At 39.6% G+C, this 18,892-nt stretch overlaps 1 protein-coding gene across 3 annotated transcripts in view; it reads left to right on the forward strand.

The window, feature by feature from the left end:
• Positions 1-14,178, forward strand: part of ZSWIM6 (zinc finger SWIM-type containing 6) — a 110,080-nt gene extending 95,902 nt beyond the window's left edge. For all 3 annotated transcript variants that reach the window (XM_027634687.1, XM_027634686.1, XM_027634688.1), the window contains 5 exons: positions 81-216; positions 6,239-6,396; positions 6,921-7,084; positions 9,613-9,694; positions 11,575-14,178. In XM_027634687.1, coding sequence (XP_027490488.1) covers positions 81-216; positions 6,239-6,396; positions 6,921-7,084; positions 9,613-9,694; positions 11,575-12,437 — 1,403 coding nt within the window. In that variant the 3' untranslated portion in view covers positions 12,438-14,178. The remainder of the gene's footprint in view (positions 1-80; positions 217-6,238; positions 6,397-6,920; positions 7,085-9,612; positions 9,695-11,574) is intronic.
• Positions 14,179-18,892: the final 4,714 nt, after the last annotated feature.

Raw genomic sequence — 18,892 nt, forward strand, 5'->3', positions numbered from 1 at the left:
TGTAGAGAATGCTTTTAAAGGTCCAGAAGTTGGGGGTTTGCAGTATGTAAAGACTGACATTCTGTTCCTCTTTTCTGCAGGTGGACCATATAGTGGTTTAGGTGAAGTCATCCATCGAGAGAGCGTTCCAATGCACACATTTGCCAAGTATCTCTTCACCTCTCTCCTACCTCATGATGCTGAATTGGCATACAAAACTGCACTGAGAGCCATGCGGTATGTACTCACAGATTGTCCAGAAAGAGCATCCAGTAGTGGATGGGAAAGGTGAAAAGGCTTGGTAATCAAGACCTAATCTATTTTTCTCATTCTTCCCTTCAAGGACAAATTATTTTGGTTCTGTCATCTATAAAAGTAATTGGTGTCTGTAGTAACTACAGTATAATAATTTGTAAATGTACTGTTAGTGTTTAGTTACACCTGTAAAACAGGATTTCCTGTCACAAATCCTTCTAGAATCCCACTCTTGGAGCAGAGATTTTGTGTTATACAACCACTTTAGCATATGTGTTTTCTCACCACCATGGTTTTATGTTTATGATGGTATTGGTATCAGGAAATGAGGAAAGAGGCATTTCACCAGAAGTCTCAGGATCATCTGCTGCTCAGCCTGTTCAGTAGGACTATTTGTTTCATTGGCCTTCTTTATAACTTAGCTCTCAATGATAGACTTGAATCCATGTGGTGTGGTCTAAGCCTGTACATTTTTTTTGTGCTTGCCCTCTTCTGGGTGAATGTTGGGATTTAAATGGAGTATATCCGATGACAACAAAATGTCTGGTTTGCATTACATTTGTCTTCAGTAATCAGGAAAAAGATGTTTCTCAGGGAGTGCTCAGTGTGTGCTGGCTCTGCCTCAAGGTGGTCCAGATTGGTAATGGTGTCTAAGAAAAGCCTTCTGAATGAGATTTCAAGGACCTAAATCATCAGCGATAAATGCATTGTCCACATAGAGTGCAGGGAAGAAACCAGTTCCATCTGAATTGTCTGGTCTCTGTCAAGAACCTAGTAGTTGATGGTTGACAAAGAATAGCCACAACTTAATAATAAGAGCAATCAAGTCCTAGAATTTAAAAAAGAAAACATGTTAAGTTTTCCTGGTCATTATTACCAAGCATGACTGCACAGCGATTCAAGGACATGCTATCCACATATGTAGTATTAGGTTCAACAAATAGTTTCTGCCTGTGTGGTTTGGAGGTATTTATTCTGCAGCTACTTTCTCCAAAAAGCTAAATAGGGAGAAAATAATTCTGTATTCAAAGGACTAAGTGAGAGGCCGTGCATAAGAACAAAACACAGCTGCTGTCAGGTCAGGCCGAAGGTCTGCATAGCCTGTTGGGTATTTTCCTGCCTCCAAGACAGCCTAGTAATGGATGTTATGAGAAAGAGTCTAAAAAATAGGAAGAGTGACCTCAGATATTTGTTGGTTATAATTAGCATTTTAGGAAATACATTGAGAAGACAAAAGTACATTACTGATTGCTATTGAGAATAGTCACATGTATGATCAGAAAGCTGCCTGGGCCATCTAGGTATGCTCCTCTTCTTTTATCTCAAGGTAGGTGCGTCAAAAACTGGTTATATCAGGTCAGGAAGATAGTACCAAATGTAGTAACTGGGGTTTTTTTGAATCATTTTTTGGTTGGTTTGGTTGTGTTTGGGGGGTTTTTAAGAAAAAAAGGTTAATTATTTTATAATTTGTATTTATTTTCAGTTGCTACCTTAAAATGTTTCTCAGAGTGTACAAGTTTCGAGCTGGCTTCCCGCCAAGTCCCCAAAACTCGACAACAAGGACCCGCCTCCCAGAGAGGGAAAAGAGGGGAAAAAAAAAAAAACCAAGCAGCAACAGCTATAGCAAAAAAATATGTATAATATAAAATAAAAATATTTAAAAAATGAGACGATACACAAAAGGAAAATACCACACACCTGGGGGGGGGGGGGGAAAGGGGGAGGGAAAGGGAGAGAGACAAAAAGGGGCAAGGACCGAGCAAGTCAAACAGCCAGCCGAAGGCAAAACTAGCAGAAATCTCACCACTTCCCTTCGAACAGGCAGAATGACTTGACGCAGCCCAAGGCTCTCCTCTCACGCGAAGCGGATAGCGGCAGTCACTGTAGGCCTTGGCTCCAGATAAGCTCGACCGAAACAGGGACCCACCGTTCTCGAACCTCGCCGGAGAGGAAGAGGGCGCGATCCCTCCCACTGGCTTTATTTATACCTCCAGTTACGTAAAGGAATAGCATGGAATACTTCCGTGATCACTTTTCTAGTTCCTTCCTGGTTACAAGTTGGTCTCCAGGAAGGCCTAGGGTGAAACCACTACACAGAGATTGTTTGTGTGGTGTTTTCCTCCTTAAACTAAACTATTGAAATGATGCTGCAAGAGTAGAATAGACATCCATCAGCAGCTTTGCTTAGTGCACTGAACACTTCAGTAAACATGACAGCCTTGTGCTGGTCCTTTTGAACAAGGATTTGGGCTTTCCTCAGAAACCAGTTATAACTGAAAACTTCTTTTTTGAAAGTTTACTTTCTCAACTAGAAAAACTAATGAGACACTGAAAGATCCAACTGGTGACATCTTCAGTTAGTCCTGGGTAGCTCCAGCCCTCTTTTGCTGTGTAGCTGTCATCTCAGCCAAAGAAGTTACTCTTCAAATAGACCGGTATAAGAAAGAGTTGTCAGTGTCCATCTGGTAGAATCACAGGAGACATCAGTGCAATCAGGGCTGTTCTCCATAGCCCTTTTGTCATAACTTTATAAGATAGATGAAAGTTCAGCCCTAGGCAGTAATCAGTCTTTTTGTAGCTTGATATTTGGCAGTCTTCAAAAATGTGGACTTCTGTCTTGAACTGTGATGATGGCAGATTTGGACACTTCCTATTCCATGTCTGTCTGCTTTCCTCCACACTTCTCAAATTCTCCTGAGGAAGGTTGATTACTCTTTCCATTCACACCACTGTTAGTTCAGTGCATAAAGGACTCCCAGTACAAACCAAATGAAAAAGTAACATAATACTGCCTCAAGGGAGCAAGAATAAAACATGAAGATTGAGTGTCTGTCTCATGGCTGAGTGGTTGAGTAGTCAGAAGATAAAAACTTGAGCATCTTTTCTTCCGTGGCAGGGAGGAAATGGCTGTGGCAAGGACAGAAATCTTGTGTGGAAATTAGTAAAGGTGCTGCATAGAAATCTCTCCAGCTGTTCATGCTTTTAGAAGTGAAGCATATTTCTTTTCTCACTTCAACTTTTATTAAAGAAGTTAACTTCCCAAGACCCCAGCTAATTGGTTCTCCAGTGTATAGTGTCAATCTGCACACAAGTCTGCATGGGTCAATAACCCACGTTAGCAGCTCTGGAGGTTTAATCTCTCTGTATTCAAAAACACCTGTTGCTGTTTAATTTTTTGAGTCCTGTTTCAGTGTGTGGAATGTTCAGTTTGAAATCAATGGAAACTGATACCACAAAGCCTCTCATGTGTGCACCTCAGGTCTGAAAGGACAGGATTGTCCTATCCTTGATGGTCACTTCTGTTTACAGTTCTCTGCTTGTAGCACTGAAACATATGGAGCAGAGCCTTGGTAAATGTGGATCTACAGTGACCTAGTTGGCTGCTCACTTGGAATCTGAACTTGAATATTTGGCTTAGTTTGGCTGATCCCTTGTTAAGCCTGAATTTCACCCAAGCTTTGGGAGCCAGATTTTAATGGTGATGTTTAATCACAAGGTAGCTTTGCTAAAACCTCGCTAAATAATTGATGTTCCAAGAGGGAAAAAAAAGTCAAGAATGCTAAATCTCTTTGTGCTTTTCTGATGTTCCCTAATCTTGCCATAATTGCATGAAAGCTACCAATTCACAGCAACACTTCTTTTCACAGCAAAAGAGCACAGAAGCTGGCAGTGAAATTCAAAGTAACAAAAGATTTCCCCAAAACAGACTCCTTCTTTCATGCTCTTTTTCTATTTACTGTTACACATAACCTAATAATCCCTTTTTTCATTAGGTAGTTGGGATTTTACTGTTTGATGAAACCGTCTTATAAAACATCTCTCCCTGCAACCTCACTCTATGCTTGGGAAAAATCAGCTGAAGAGTTTATATGTGTTTTATTCTTACATATGTAGAGGTATCTTAGTGGTACTAGGGAATAGACTTGACTCAGTACAAGAGTAAAAAAGGAGGGATTTGGGTTTTTTTCATATTAGCATGCACATACATGTGTCTGAAAATGTAATATAGCCTGCTGATAGGTATTTATATGTTGTGTTGTATTTTTTTGTACCTGCTAGATGCCTTCCCATGTATTCAAAATTACCTTTCTCAGTGAATTCTTAAATAGACTATCATATTCTTTTCCTAAATATGCTATCATATACTTCAGGAACCTACAGAAAATTGATGGAACTTAAATCTGTTTTGCTGTGAGAAAAAAAGACATGCACGACAGTTGCTTAAGGAACTTAGGTATTTATTTAACTGCAAGAAATTGTGACATATTTAAATGAGATTATTCCGTAAGAAATATTCTATCACAGAACAACACAATGCATTGGATTTTCAATGTTCAGTAGTTGCAATTTGGTTGACAGAAGCGATCCAACCTGTTTGTTCTCCCAGCTGACTTTCTGCTAGAAAATCACTTGCATATGCAAGCTGGTAGAAACAAACATCAGATATTAACCCTCATGAAGAAGCTAAGCACTGAAAAGCTTTTCTTGTGGACATTGCCTTATTACTCTCATTTGATGTCTCATTAACTGTTCATGTCCTGAAACTGTACTTAATTGTATTGAAAAAAAAATACCTAGTTTTGTTCACTCCTGCTTTTTGCAATGGCATTTATAGAGTGTCTGGTGTACTTTCTGTATCTAGTGTATTGTAGGGGCCATCAGTTCAGTCTTTGTGGGTTGTCATTTGGATTGTAGTAGTCAACAATAAACACATTAATTTGAATTTTCTAAGTATGAATGCTCTTTGTTGGATAAAGCTGTTGTAGATTGATGCATACTCGATTAAATTTTTGCTTCAGGATTAGAAAACAAGTGTCTGATAATGATTTTAGAAGGAAACTTCCTCTGTTGCTGCTGTTTGGGACCCTAACGTCGAATTTTGGTACATTATAAAATGTTGGTAGGATAAAGTTTAAAGACTTTAAAAAGTAGTCATAGTTGAAAAGTAGAATGTCCTTTTGGACATAATTCATGTCTGAATTAATTGCAAATCCAAATGACTTGTTGAATATCTTTCTCCATTACTTCGAACATTTGGAAGTGAAGAAGGCATGTTCCAAATATTGAAAAATATTTACAAGGTCTCAGTAGAGCAAGAAATGCTCCACTTTCCTTCCTGAGGGCTGTGGTTCAAGGATTGAAACACTGGTAGGAATTAAAACTTCACCTCTATACATGGTGCAGAAAATCTCTTCTGCCTTGGCTAATGAGTGGCTTGATTGTCCTGTGAATTTCTGCCCATTGATATAGGCAAGTTTGGCAAATGGACTATTAAGGTTCCCCAAGAAGAGAAGTGGTTTTCCAGTACTGGGGTTTTTTTGTGGAACTGAAAAGGCACATTTCAGCAGGACCGTGGAAGTGATTCTTCCCCTGTACTCAGCGCTGGTGAGGCCACACCTCGAGTACTGTGTCCAGTTCTGGGCCCCTCAGTTCAGGAAGGATATTGAGGTGCTGGAGCAGGTCCAGAGAAGAGCAACAAGGCTGGTGAAGGGACTTGAACACAAGTTCTGTGAGGAGAGGCTGAGGGAGCTGGGGTTGTTTAACCTGGAGAAGAGGAGGGTCAGGGGAGACCTCATCACTCTCTACAACTACCTGAAAGGAGGTTGTAGATAGGTGGGTGTCAGTCTCCCAGGCAACCAGCAGTAGGACAAGAGGGCATGATCATAAGCCCTGCCAGGGGAAGTTTAGGCTGGATGATTAGGAAGAAATTTTTTTACGGAGGGAGTAATCAGACATTGGAATGGGCTGCCCAGGGGCATGGTGGATTCACCATCCCTGGAGGTTTTTAAAATGAGACTGGATGTGGCACTTAGTGCCATGGTCTGGTAACCACAGTAGTGTTGGATCAAGGGTTGGACTTGATCATAGGGGTCTCTTTCAATCTGGTTGATTCTGTGATTCTATTTCACTTGACGAGGCCAAGTGTTCTTGCTGCTTTAGTTTAGCTCATGAGTGTAATAGTGTAATAGTCTTTTAATGAAGGAGGATTTCTCTCATATTTCAGGTTGCTGGTACTGGAATCTACAAGTCCTTCAGGAGACATGTCCCGCCCTCACCACCTTGCATCTGTTGTTCCAAACCGGTATCCCCGCTGGTTCACCCTTAGTCACATCGAATCCCAGCAGTGTGAGCTGGCATCAACCATGCTGACAGCAGCCAAAGGTACGTTGCTGTCAGTTAGGTACTGAACTAAATGTATGCTTTTAATATTACATGGAGTAAACAGATTATAAAACAAGTATTTGGGAATCCAAATCACAATCTGACATGAGCTTGAAATGGGTACAACAAACTGAACTGACTTAAAGCTGTCACATAATTTTCTAGTAGTTAAGCTAGCTAGGTGGTATCTAGATGACCTTGGTTTGAGTCTGATGAGACAGCTTTTTGGTTTTCTGACATATGGCATTGACTGTGAGACCTAAGAGTCAACAAATGACTTCTAAAATTCACAAATCAAAATGACTTCTGGTCCTAAAACCATCAGACACTAGACGAGTTGTGTGCAACAAAAAGGGTGCATATCTTTCATTTGTATGTGATTTAAGTATGGAAGGTTTCTAAAAACAAGATGTGTATAACTGAAACATCACGCTATTGCACAGCAATCACAAACTCAGTTATAATGCATCTCTGGGTGTTTTGGGATCATGTTCTATTTTGGTCATTCTTTTTACACCTTGCAGGTGATGTTCAGAGACTGGAAACAGTGTTAGAATCCATCCAGAAAAATATACACTCCTCATCACACATCTTCAAACTTGCCCAGGATGCATTTAAAATAGCAACACTCATGGACAGCTTGCCAGACATCACTCTTCTGAAAGTTTCTCTGGAGCTGGGCCTTCAGGTATTTTCCTGGTTCATTGTGTTAGTAGAATAATATAGTTGTTGTATTACAATAGAAGAAAGGAATTGGAATTAGTGTTGGTGGGTATAGCTTTAAGCGCAGGAGAGGATACTCTTTGGGCTCTGCCTAGAAGTGTTTTTAGATTCTGCTTCCCGACACAAAGCTCAGTGTACTGGTAAACACAGACCAGGCATCTGCACAGCCCCCCTTTGCACCATTTAGGCACAAGAGAGAGCTGGCAGTCTCTGGCTACAAGGCACTCTTCTGTTCAGAGGTAAGAGAAGACCGGTGCAATGGGTTCTGCTGTAGGACTGGCTAGATAGCAAAATTATTCTACTTTCTAGGAATGCACTGTATTTTCTGTGTGACCTTCAGGGGTTTCTTACTGTTCCTTCTCTTCCTTTCCCCTAAATGAGGATTGGTATGTCCTTGTTGAAAATCACGGTCAACCATAATGACCTGTTGCTAAGGCAGACCGTGCTGACAACAGCCCTCTCATTTCCATCATCAAAATGCTTATACTTCACAAGCTGTGGTGTAGTCAGATGCATCTGACTCAGCTTGAGGTGTACAAGAACCTCAGATCAGTTTTCAGGCTCTTAGGAGAGACTTTGTAAGCTAAAAGGAGACAGCTAAGTAGTAATAGTTCCTGACACTTGAATCTTGGAGTTTACATGGTTCGTATCAACAAAAATAAGTACCTTCATCCCTCTTCAGGGAATTCTTAAAAAGCAAAGATCAGAAAACCTTTATTCATTGGCTTCAGTAAATAAAGCTCCAAAGATTTCTGGGGAAAGGATATTATTCCAGTTACTTCCTATGCTGAAGAAAGGTACTATTTGTCTATTCTAGGCTGTTAGAAGCCAAAGCCTTTAATCAAAAAACTGAGGTTCTGTATACTTTGTTAGCCTTTCATATTTTCCAAGGTCACTGTGGAAATCTGCTTGTTTCTTGACATCCTGGAATGTTTCAGCCTTAAATGTTTGTTTACATGAGAAAGAGAAAAATCCTTACAGCTGACCTGTGTGTCACCTTAAGCGTTCGCCAAGTATCATTCAGTGGAAACAGCACACTTAGGATGTCACTGTGTTCATGGATACTCTTGTGTGGTTGACAGTGTCATCAGAATGTCTTCGTTGAGGTCTAGTGGAAGTAGTATCATAAACCCATACTTTGTCCTCAGTCCCAGGGTTTCAGTCAAATTGGTGTAGAACTTGTTGACTGCTCTGTCCCAAGCTTACCAAAGGTGTTTTAAGAATCTTAAAGATTTGCTTTCCAGAAGGAAGATGCATAACACTTTTCTGGTAGTAACTCCCAGCTGTGTAGTTTTCTACAGTAATGCTTTTCCTGCCAAAAACTTAGTGTCAGCACTGTCTCTAGTGGCCTACTGATTATTCCCCTTTCTCTTCCCTTGACTTAGTTGTAATTAGGTTGTATTTATTCACTATCTGGTATCTGATATCTACAGCATAGGACTAAAAGAGGTGGCAGGAGTAAAAAATATGACAGAAAGCTACATGCCACATTCAAGTGACTGTAGCACTGGAAGGGAATATGGGTTGAGAACCCTCTTACAAATGCTGCTGACTCCAAGCTGTTTTGTGAGTGCATTTGTTGACTTTAATATGTAAAGATCATTGAGAGCTCTATGATTGACCTATTATGTACTTTATTTAATTTTTACAAACAGTAATATCACAGTAAAATTACTGATATACTGTGCATAGAGGAAGGAGAGATTATATAATTTGAGAAATTGGTAATCAATTGTTTTTTTTGTTGTTTGGGAGGAGGCTTTTTTGTGGGGTGGGGTTTTTTCTTCTCCACAAATAAAACAGTCTCCCTCCTTGTATTAGGGAGGATTTGGATCATACTGAAGCCTGAAACCATGACACCATTGAAAGCTCAACAAAACTGATGTTTATTACCAAGAGGTGGCCCACAAAACGAACAAACCCAAAAGAGAGGAAGGAGGAGAGAAACAAGCCCCCAGCACGACCTCCCCAGTCACCCAGCTGTTGCCCATAAAGTTATCTTACCAACCTAGCGTGCCTGTAATTACCCGTAGCAGAAGCTGCATCCTTGGAGAGTCAGCAAGTTCACAGATTGGCAGGCATCCCCACCAAAAGGCAGCATTGTCCTTGATGTGAAACTTGCTACCTTCCAAAAAAGAGCTATCTGCTTTTGTACAAATCCACTGATTACATCTCTCTAGGCAGGTGTGGCCAGCACTGCCCCACCAGAGATTGTCAGTCCCACCCCCATGGTTATATAAGTGCATTACTTCAGCTATAAGTATTCCTCTATCCTTGAAGAATCTGCAGTTGGAATTACTTTCTGCATGCTATTCTAATTTTTTCAAATTGTTTGACCTATTAGGTAAAAACAAGGAACAGAGAGGGGGCGACAAGAGGCTGCCATTTTGAACTCCAGTGTGTTTGAGTAACTTAAAATCCCTCATTTAAGGACCTGAAGGGCCTTGGTTTGCAGCAGGATTAATTTGTATTTTGTTTGTGTTGTTTTAACAGGTGATGCGGATGACGCTGTCAACGCTGAATTGGCGACGGCGGGAAATGGTGAGGTGGTTGGTAACATGTGCAACTGAAGTAGGTATGTTCTGAAATGTTTCTCTTGTCAGCTACTCCTAGAGGGCTTGGTCTTTCTTGTCAACACCTGGGTTCTACAAATGCCTCTCACTTTCTGTTCATCTGTAAAATTCCACTGGTGAGAACACATTATGGCAAGGATTAGTGGGTATTTTTAGGCACAGAGCAAGTGAGGCAGTAGTTGACTAGTGCAGTGTGACTTCTTTGTCCCATAAGGTGGAGTGTGCATAACCTATAGCAACTACCATATACAAATACTCAATAACCAAAATATCCAGTACAGCAGTGGGAGAACAGTGTTCTCAGCAGCATGTTCTGATCATTTCTGGGCTTTGCCATAGATTTCCTATGTGTCTTCATGAGGCATCCCTTAGCTTCTGTATTGTGGTTTAACATCTGCAACATGAGGATACAGAATCTGAAAATAAAGACGAGTGCATTAAAAGCTGTGTAGCTGTTAAAAAAATTTTCAAAAATTAGCAGCTGTGGTAACGAGAACAATATAAGTACTTACGATAAGGGAGCAAGGGAGCAAGTTTAATTGTCAGTAAAGGTATTTCTGGAGAGCATGCATTTCTATCATATTTATTCCTTCTTCATATGTCTGAGTTGGATTGTATCGCACAGATGATTCTTGAGTTTCAGAACTTAAGAGAATTGCTGCTGCTTATTCTCTGGATTAGTTTATCCTTTGCTTTATGTTTAACTGGGAAATTATTGTTGTCAGTAGCATGGGGGAATAGAGCTTGCCTTTTAGCCAGAAAGTGGTTTGTGTCTGCAAATTTTCATGCAATGCTCTCATATTTATTGCTTTTATATCTTTACTAAGATGATTTTTGCTGAGGCTATCTTACAGGTATTAGTGTCTGAATATTGTTTTGTGCAGTTGCGTATCAGCAAATAAAATACTGGGTTTAATATTGCTTTAAATTAGTTTACATATCCTAATAGGAGTGTCCCATAAAGAACCTACAGTATCCTGCAAGGTCCTCTTGAGGCTTAATCAAGTTGATATACCTAGGAATCTATTTAAATGAGATATACCTCATTTAAAAGGTCTTATCTGGCTGTGCTGAATTGTTGCAGATGAGTGGAGGGCTGCACAGGAAGCACCAGAGTCTTAGAGAGAAAATTAAGACCTCTTTGTGTGGTTTAGGTGGGTCACAGATGTGTCTAAACTGCCTGTAGCAATAATAAGGCACTCTAGTTGGCTATAGGGTTCCATTTAGGGAACTCATCAGTCACTGTTTCCTCCCCCTGCTAAACACACACATGATGGGAAATAGAGTGATACGAAGGAAAACACCTATTTCAATTAATATGCAGTAGTTCATATCATTCAGAGTATTTCCCTAATAAGGATCTTGATGTTCAAGTGCTTATGAATTTGATTGATTTAAGATGTGTTTAGTAAGTTCTGCTAAGGTGTGCCATGGTGTTGTACTAAGCCATTTTGGATACTTTTCACATTCTTTTGTGGCTATGCCTTGAGATGTACAGTGAGAAAAGAAGTTGCAATTGCTCTCGTGTGCGGTGTGAGGGCTGCTTTGGAATGATGTGATGAGACCAAATGAAACATTTTATCCAAATTGTCTTAAATAACAAGCAAAACAGCTCAGCTGTCACACAGGAGATTACACCTTGTCTTGCAGGCTATTTTCATTATTCTCTGAGTTTTGATGATTGTTACAGTTTGCAGTGATTGCAGAGTTTGCACAGCAGTCTTTGTTTTAATGTCCTTTTCCAGCCATGCTGTGTGGTTGAGTCTTTCTTGCTGGGACATACTGGTAACCTCTTAGACTTTGCTACAAGTGTAATCTCTTGCTGTACATCTGTATCTGCTAGGTCTTATCAGTTGTAGCTGATCCTTTCTTCTCTTCCCAGGTGTTTATGCACTGGATAGTATCATGCAAAACTGGTTTACACTTTTCACTCCAACAGAAGCCACTAGTATTGTTGCTACAACAGTGATGTCCAACAGCACCATTGTCCGTCTGCATCTGGACTGCCATCAGCAGGAGAAGCTGGCCAGCAGTGCTAGGACGCTTGCTCTACAGTGTGCCATGAAGGATCCTCAAAACTGTGCCCTCTCTGCACTGACCCTGTGTGAAAAGGATCACATAGCCTTTGAGACCGCTTACCAAATCGTTCTAGATGCTGCTACAACCGGCATGAGCTACTCGCAGCTTTTTACTATAGCACGGTACATGGAGCACCGTGGTTACCCCATGAGGGCCTACAAGCTGGCCACTTTGGCCATGACACATCTCAACCTGAGTTACAATCAGGACACACACCCTGCCATTAATGACGTTCTGTGGGCATGTGCACTCAGCCACTCCCTTGGGAAAAATGAGCTAGCAGCTATAATACCTCTGGTGGTCAAAAGTGTCAAGTGTGCAACAGTACTGTCAGACATTTTGCGTCGGTGTACTTTGACCACTCCTGGCATGGTGGGACTTCACGGAAGGAGGAACTCTGGTAAGCTCATGTCACTGGACAAAGCCCCTTTACGGCAACTCTTGGATGCCACAATTGGAGCGTACATTAATACAACTCATTCACGTCTCACTCACATCAGCCCACGACACTATAGTGAGTTTATAGAGTTCCTCAGCAAGGCACGAGAGACCTTCTTAATGGCTCATGATGGTCACATCCAGTTTACACAGTTTATTGACAACCTAAAACAAATCTACAAAGGCAAAAAGAAACTGATGATGCTCGTTCGTGAGCGGTTTGGTTGATGAAAATGTGTGAATGAGGGGGTTGGGAGTGGGAGTGGTGATTTGTTTTTACTTGAGCCTGCCTTTGTATCCTTTTTAACTTAAAGAAACAGAGCCACACCGGTATTATATGTGTATAGTTATATTGAGTTTGCAAACTAAACTGTCAGGTTGTGAAAGTTTGTGTGTTGAATTTTTTTTTTTTTTTCTGTTTTGTATGAGAGAGAGGTTAAAAAAGGTTTGGTTTACACTGAGTATATGTTGTCAAGTGGCAAAAGCCCACATCGCTCTCCTGTTCTTTCTGTATAAGTTCACAGCCTCAAAAACAAACATTTATTGCAATGGCTTTAGAAACCAAACAAAACACCTCCATCCTGTGATAAGTACCTCGAATGGATTCAGCTTTACTCCTTTGTAACTCATCCTTACATTTCAGCATATTTAAACAAACCAACAAATGAAATACTAATAGTTAAAAGGCTGACCACGTGGCTTTGCAGTGCTGTTCATCCAGAAGCATGGCACACAATGCTTGTGCATGTGGAAACTTAGCAACTGTCAACATACATTCTCAGGGATTTATCAAAAAAATTTAAAAAAGAATGAGAGCATTTATTGTACTGTATATATATTATAGTATATGTCTGAATATTGAAAAATATAACATTAACTAATTTATAAAAAAATCTATGTAATGCAAAATACTTGAAGCTGCAGTAGCTTGGTTTTAAACAAAAAAAAAAACCTATCAGAAGGACTAAAGTGCGCCTTGCTTCAGGGTTGGCTCAGGTGGTGAACTATATGCTGGGCATCTATGCAGAGCCACCTTTTGGATTGCATGGTTGGACTGATACCTATTGGGGAAAATTTTATATATATATATTTATACAACCTGTGTATACATATATATGTATACATACATACACACATGCTTGTAACAGGCACTATAGTAAAGAGGGACAACAAAAAATATACAGCCAGAGCAGCAAGCCTTAGCATTAAGAATACAGTATGCCAGAATCGGGGTTTGTGCCTCCTAGCCTAGAAAACGTTAAGAATATCCTTTTTGACACAAGACGCAAAACGTTTTCCAAAATGATTGACATGATACATTACGCCTTTGCAGTGAGCTAATAATAAGCTAACCTTTGTGCACAAATAACATATATATATATATTATATATATATATTCTGCATAGGTATTTTGACTTTGTGCAGGACAGAAAGTTGTGTAGGTATGACTGTTCTACTTTTCAGTTTGGTTTTTTAATATATTTTATTTTCTCTAGAATTACTCAAACAAAAGCAGCCTTCTATCTTGCCTTGTCTTAATGCTTTAAAATAACCAAACTGGAGATCTAACTACCAAACTGTTCATTATATTATTAAGTACCAACTTTGGTTACAGTATAGTGTCTTTACTTTAGCTGATGGTTCTGTATCTTTGTGCTTTTTAAAGCAGTTTTTATGTTTTGGTGCAAAAGTTGTCCAGTGTCTCTTGTTCACTTCATTAGAGAACATGCTAGAGGTATGTTTGTAGGTATTTTTGTTTAAAAAACTATTTCATGCTCTCCATTTTATTTATTATAATAGGTAAAAAGGTTGTACTTCATCACTCATGTAAACATGCTCATGAAGTTGAAAGTAATTAAGATTTGATACACTGATATCAATTTATTTATGTAACTAAATCACTGTTTTATAAACTTGTTAATGATCAACAATTTTTTTGTTTTGATTAAAATTAGTTTTTTGAAATTGATTCTGCCTCCTTTAATGGTGTCTGTTACTGGAGTTGAATTGTGTTACAGATAGTTCATAGATCTTGAATGCCCAGATTGCAACTGTAGTACATTATGGTGGTAAGCAATATGACCACCAGGTCCAGGAAATAAATTTTGTGTTCCTCGAAAATTTGCAGAGGAATTGGAATGTTAACAGCTGCTGGTGGAAGAAGACTTGGTGCTTCACAGGAGGGGCTAAATGCTGCCTGAGTCTGAAGATGTGTTTTCTGTACAACTAACAGTAAGCCTTGACATATGCCCTGGGAGGATTGTTGAGTGTGTGGGAGGGGTGTTCTCACTAGCGGATTATTTGGGTGACCCTAAGAGTTGAGACGCACTGCAGATATATTCAAGGACAGTTCTTTCTGTGTGGATTGGTTTTTCTAAAGTATTTTTGTGTATTTTGCGTTGTGCAGCTCATTCCACACAGCATGAAGTTCTTGCTCACCAGCTGATAGCTGATATTTTTGCTTTTTTTGAGCCCTTACTCCATCAGAGTTGTGTGAATTTTTCAGCCCTCAGAGAATAATGGAACATGACATGGTTGAAAACTGAAGAAGAGCTTTCTGCTTTACTACCATTTTTGTCATCTTAGGAATGTTACCTGATATTTGACTACATGACCTAAACACCTTCAATTCCTTTTTTTTTTTTTTTTTAATGTCTTCAACTGAAAAGAGAACTAGTATGCAGCAAGCAACTATCAGAGATGCCAATGTAACCATGAATTCAGACAGTGAGGCTTGTGTCACTGGAAGATTAAGAAGGAAAATGTCTGAATCTTTGTACAACTTGTCATGTAAAATATGAGTCTTTTACAAAGCCTTGCTAACAGCTGAGATGTCCTGACCTAATAGTACTATCATTCCATATCTTCTGTGACTTCAGTTCCAGGTATTAAATTCTCATTACATTTTTGCTCTGTTATTTTGTCCTAGATGAATTGTAGGCAGTGGCACAGTAAGGAAGTATCACTCCATTGTGCAGTAGGGTTTGCATGGTTGCTTTTTGCTGGGGGTGGTGGTGGTCTGGGTTTTTTTCATTTTACAAATAATTCAGTATTAAGGATATTTTGGATTATGGAGGTTGCAAAACTGAAGCCTATTTGAAGACCAGGCTTTAGAATTAAATACAGTCCTGGTGGTTGCCACCTGGTTTTGATGGGCACAGTGGCTTTTTCTTTCAGAACTGATGGAAGTTTATTTTGCTTGTTTTCATGACTGAGTAAAGTCTGTGCCTGCACTGGTGCTGCGCAGTGCCGTTCACACCATGTTAAAAGCCCTCAAGGACTAATAGAGGCTTGGCCAATCTTTCTAGTAAACTTGTCTCAATATGTACTGCTTTTGGTTTGTGGAGGTAGGAGGAATCCAGGAATGGGATTCCACAAAAAACAAACAAACAAAAAAAGCCAAAAAAAAAAAAAAAAAAAACCAAAAAAAAACAACCACAGACAACCTGAGGAACCTTTTGGTGAAAGCCAGTCAAATATTTCTATAATTCCTGGCACTGCATATGAATTTGGAAGCGTAAGGAATCCTAACCAGAATACAATGTCTCAAATTCTTTATCTTCTCTTTAGAGCCATATATTTGCGATACACAACTGAATACCTCTGCTATCATTGCTTCCAAGTGTTTGAGTGGTTTTCAGCTTTAAATGAGAACTTCTTTTAAATCCAGGTTTGCTATTCACTAGTGATAGGATCTGAATATTATTATTGCATATCACAGGCTACCTTTCAGTCCTCATTCTTCTGGTGAGTCAAGTGAAGTCCTGAAGTGGATGATACCATTGCTGTATTATGAGAGTGTCTTGCAGCCCAAGAAAGTGACTTTTACCCATAAGTTTGTTTTCAGGTATCCTCTACTGATTCTGCCAGAACAGAAACCAAAGAGATTTTCCTTACCTAAATTACATTATCTTTGTTTAGCTCTTTAGCATTTCAACACTTCTTCATTTCAGCTTCCATTTTCTTCCTGTGAGAGAGAACTGCATAGCTTTTCAGCATGAGAAAGAGAAGGGCACATATAGGAGTTCACAAGGTGTGGCTGAAATCCAAAACCACTTCACCTGAAGTGCTTCATGTCTTATTCTCAAAATCTTTCATTTTTGTTACAGCAGTGGAGCTAAATCTGGATTGCATGTACATGACAAGGAATTTTTTGAATTGTATGAGTGCAAGTAATATTTTGAGGCTGCGGCTGCAATGCCAAGACTAGTACTATATTTCATTGTGGTTGTCCAGTAGAACAGATAGAGGTCTTTCAAGAATAGTGCATCTGCTAATAGGTGCAATGAGTGCTTTGAATGACTAATCAACAGCTCTCGCAGTACAATTGAAATTTTGGAGGACTGTTTTTACTATCAAAGGTAAATTTTGCTTCCTTGTTTTTTTAAGGATAGAAGATATTGAGTACTTTGTATTATTAAATTTCTCTTCAATAGAAATCTATGTTACTTCATTTTCTTTGTATAGCCATACAAAGTTTCTTGCTACAGGCTTTCAAAGGCCTGTGAAAGTCACTCTGTAATATTCTATCCAGTTAGTTTGAGCTTTTAATTTTCTTTAGTAGCAATTCAGATTTTCATATAACTGGGTGCAAGTAACAAGTGCAGCAAAACTGGGCTGCTGCTTACACAGAGGGGAAATGTTGCTTTCTGAGGTGTAGTTAGAGTGAATTTGCACTAAAATAAATTTTTCTTACTGCGATGCCTTCAATTTGATTAAAATGTTGATTTTTTACTGAAAAATCATACAGCCTTCTATTTCTGCTTTAAAAATTAAAGTCCTAGGAGTTCATCTAGTTTTAATGAAGGATAGAATTTGGAAAAATGGTGATACCAAAAGCTGATACCTTTACAGAATTGGGAAGTTGTTACACTCTGGATTTTAAGTCATAAGCTGCCCAGAGCAGTTACATTTTATTTAAGACTTTTTAAAAGCCTTATAGTTCCTTTTAACATCGAGTTAGCATCCGGAGAAAGAGTCACACACTCTTCTCTAAGAGGAATTCTTTTAATTTGGTGAGAAAAATAAGATATTTTGGGAAGAGGTTTTACAGGAGTAAAATACAACCAAGAAAAACTATTTCACTAAAACACTCCGCATAAAAACTCATTCCACAGAAAATACTCACTACAAACACTCAATATACTAGTTTTAGTAAAACACAATTCATTGATTTTAAGTTACTCACAAGAGAAGGAAAAGAGTAAAAGAAGAAAACAGATTAAAGTGTGAAGAAAGAGAGAAGGAGAGAGAAAAGGAAAAATGGTTACTGACAAGATCTGATGGTTCACATGGTGCAGATTGCAGGAGAGAGGAGAGAGAGCATTTACATGGAGTCTCATGAATTTATACAGTTTGGTTTTCCCTCCCAGGCAGGATATCCCATCAGTGCCTTCCAGGCCAGAGTGAGTTGTGCTGTAGCAGTCACAGGCTCCAGGGGTGTGGTGTGGGCAGGCTACCAGGCAGGTCTGCTTTGACTGACAGCCCGGCTGCAGGGCCTTCAGCTCTGCCACGTGCTTTGCATGGGCATCAGGCCTTGCCTTCTGGCTCTGCCGTGAGCCCTCAGGGACCGGACCTCTTAGCTGCAGGCTATGTGTTCTGACCAAGCCTTAGGTAATAAGGCATACCCTTGTAACCTGCCATGTAACCTGCAGGTCTAGGCCCAGTCCTTCCCCACACACACACACAGTCACAGTGAGTTGGTTCCGACCTGTATCAATAATTCAGTGAGGTTCGGATCCAGTATCTCACAGAAGTACGATACCCTCAGGTATCCTCTTGCTCTGCAGTTTTGGTTAAAGTGTTCAGAGACAAACATTTTTCCATCCTTTTAAGTGTTTTCCCCCTTGAAAGTATGTATTTTTTGCAAGAATAAGTGGGGAAACTAGGAGCGCAGACCACAAAGTGTTTTGCTTGACCTTTGCCTTGCAACAGTGCAACAGGCAGACTACATTGAATATGAAACAAAAAGCTTTGTAAGATTCTAATTGGAGAGACAGCAAAGTGTCAGAGATAGCTTTATTTCTGGGAAGAGGTTGGTATGATTTGCCTTCCATGCAAAAGTGTGCTCTCTGTACTGCACAGGCTAAATGAGTCTTGCCTTCACTGACGTCCTGGGCAGTTGGCATCAAGTAGCATCCAACTGAAATGTTTTCCATCCATCATTACAGGTAGTATCAGTATCCCTACAGTTAGTAAAAGCAGGGAATTGTATTCTCTGAGAAAAAGAACCTCTTTTAAAAAGAAAATTACTGCAGATGCTGATTTGCAGACAATTCCAAGGTCATAGGATGAAGCTATTAATATATATTAACTACAAAGCACAAGTTATTTCTAAAATCAACCCTAACTAATTCTTACAGCTCTTTGAGCTGTAAGTTATGACTAGGAGATACCAGAATCATGAACTGCCCCAGGAGCCACCAAGTGAGTAATCTTTTACTGAGTTTTGTGCCAAATGCATTTCATTGTTTTAACGTTCCTTTTCTTCCTCTTTAACCTTTGTCTTTTTGCATTTAAGGGGCTTTGTATTTGGGAAAATGTTTACCTGAAAGATGATGTTCTTTGGTCTGATGATGTGAAAAGTGCATTGAAGCTGTTTTTGGTAACCGTGGTCCATAGTGTTGGAAGTAGCTGTGGAGCAGTGAATGAGAACGGTGAGCTGTTCAGTGATGCTTACACCG

The sequence above is a fragment of the Corapipo altera genome, unplaced genomic scaffold (genome assembly GCF_003945725.1).
Source record: "Corapipo altera isolate COAL_440 unplaced genomic scaffold, ASM394572v1 61411, whole genome shotgun sequence".
In the NCBI taxonomy this organism is placed as follows: domain Eukaryota; kingdom Metazoa; phylum Chordata; class Aves; order Passeriformes; family Pipridae; genus Corapipo; species Corapipo altera.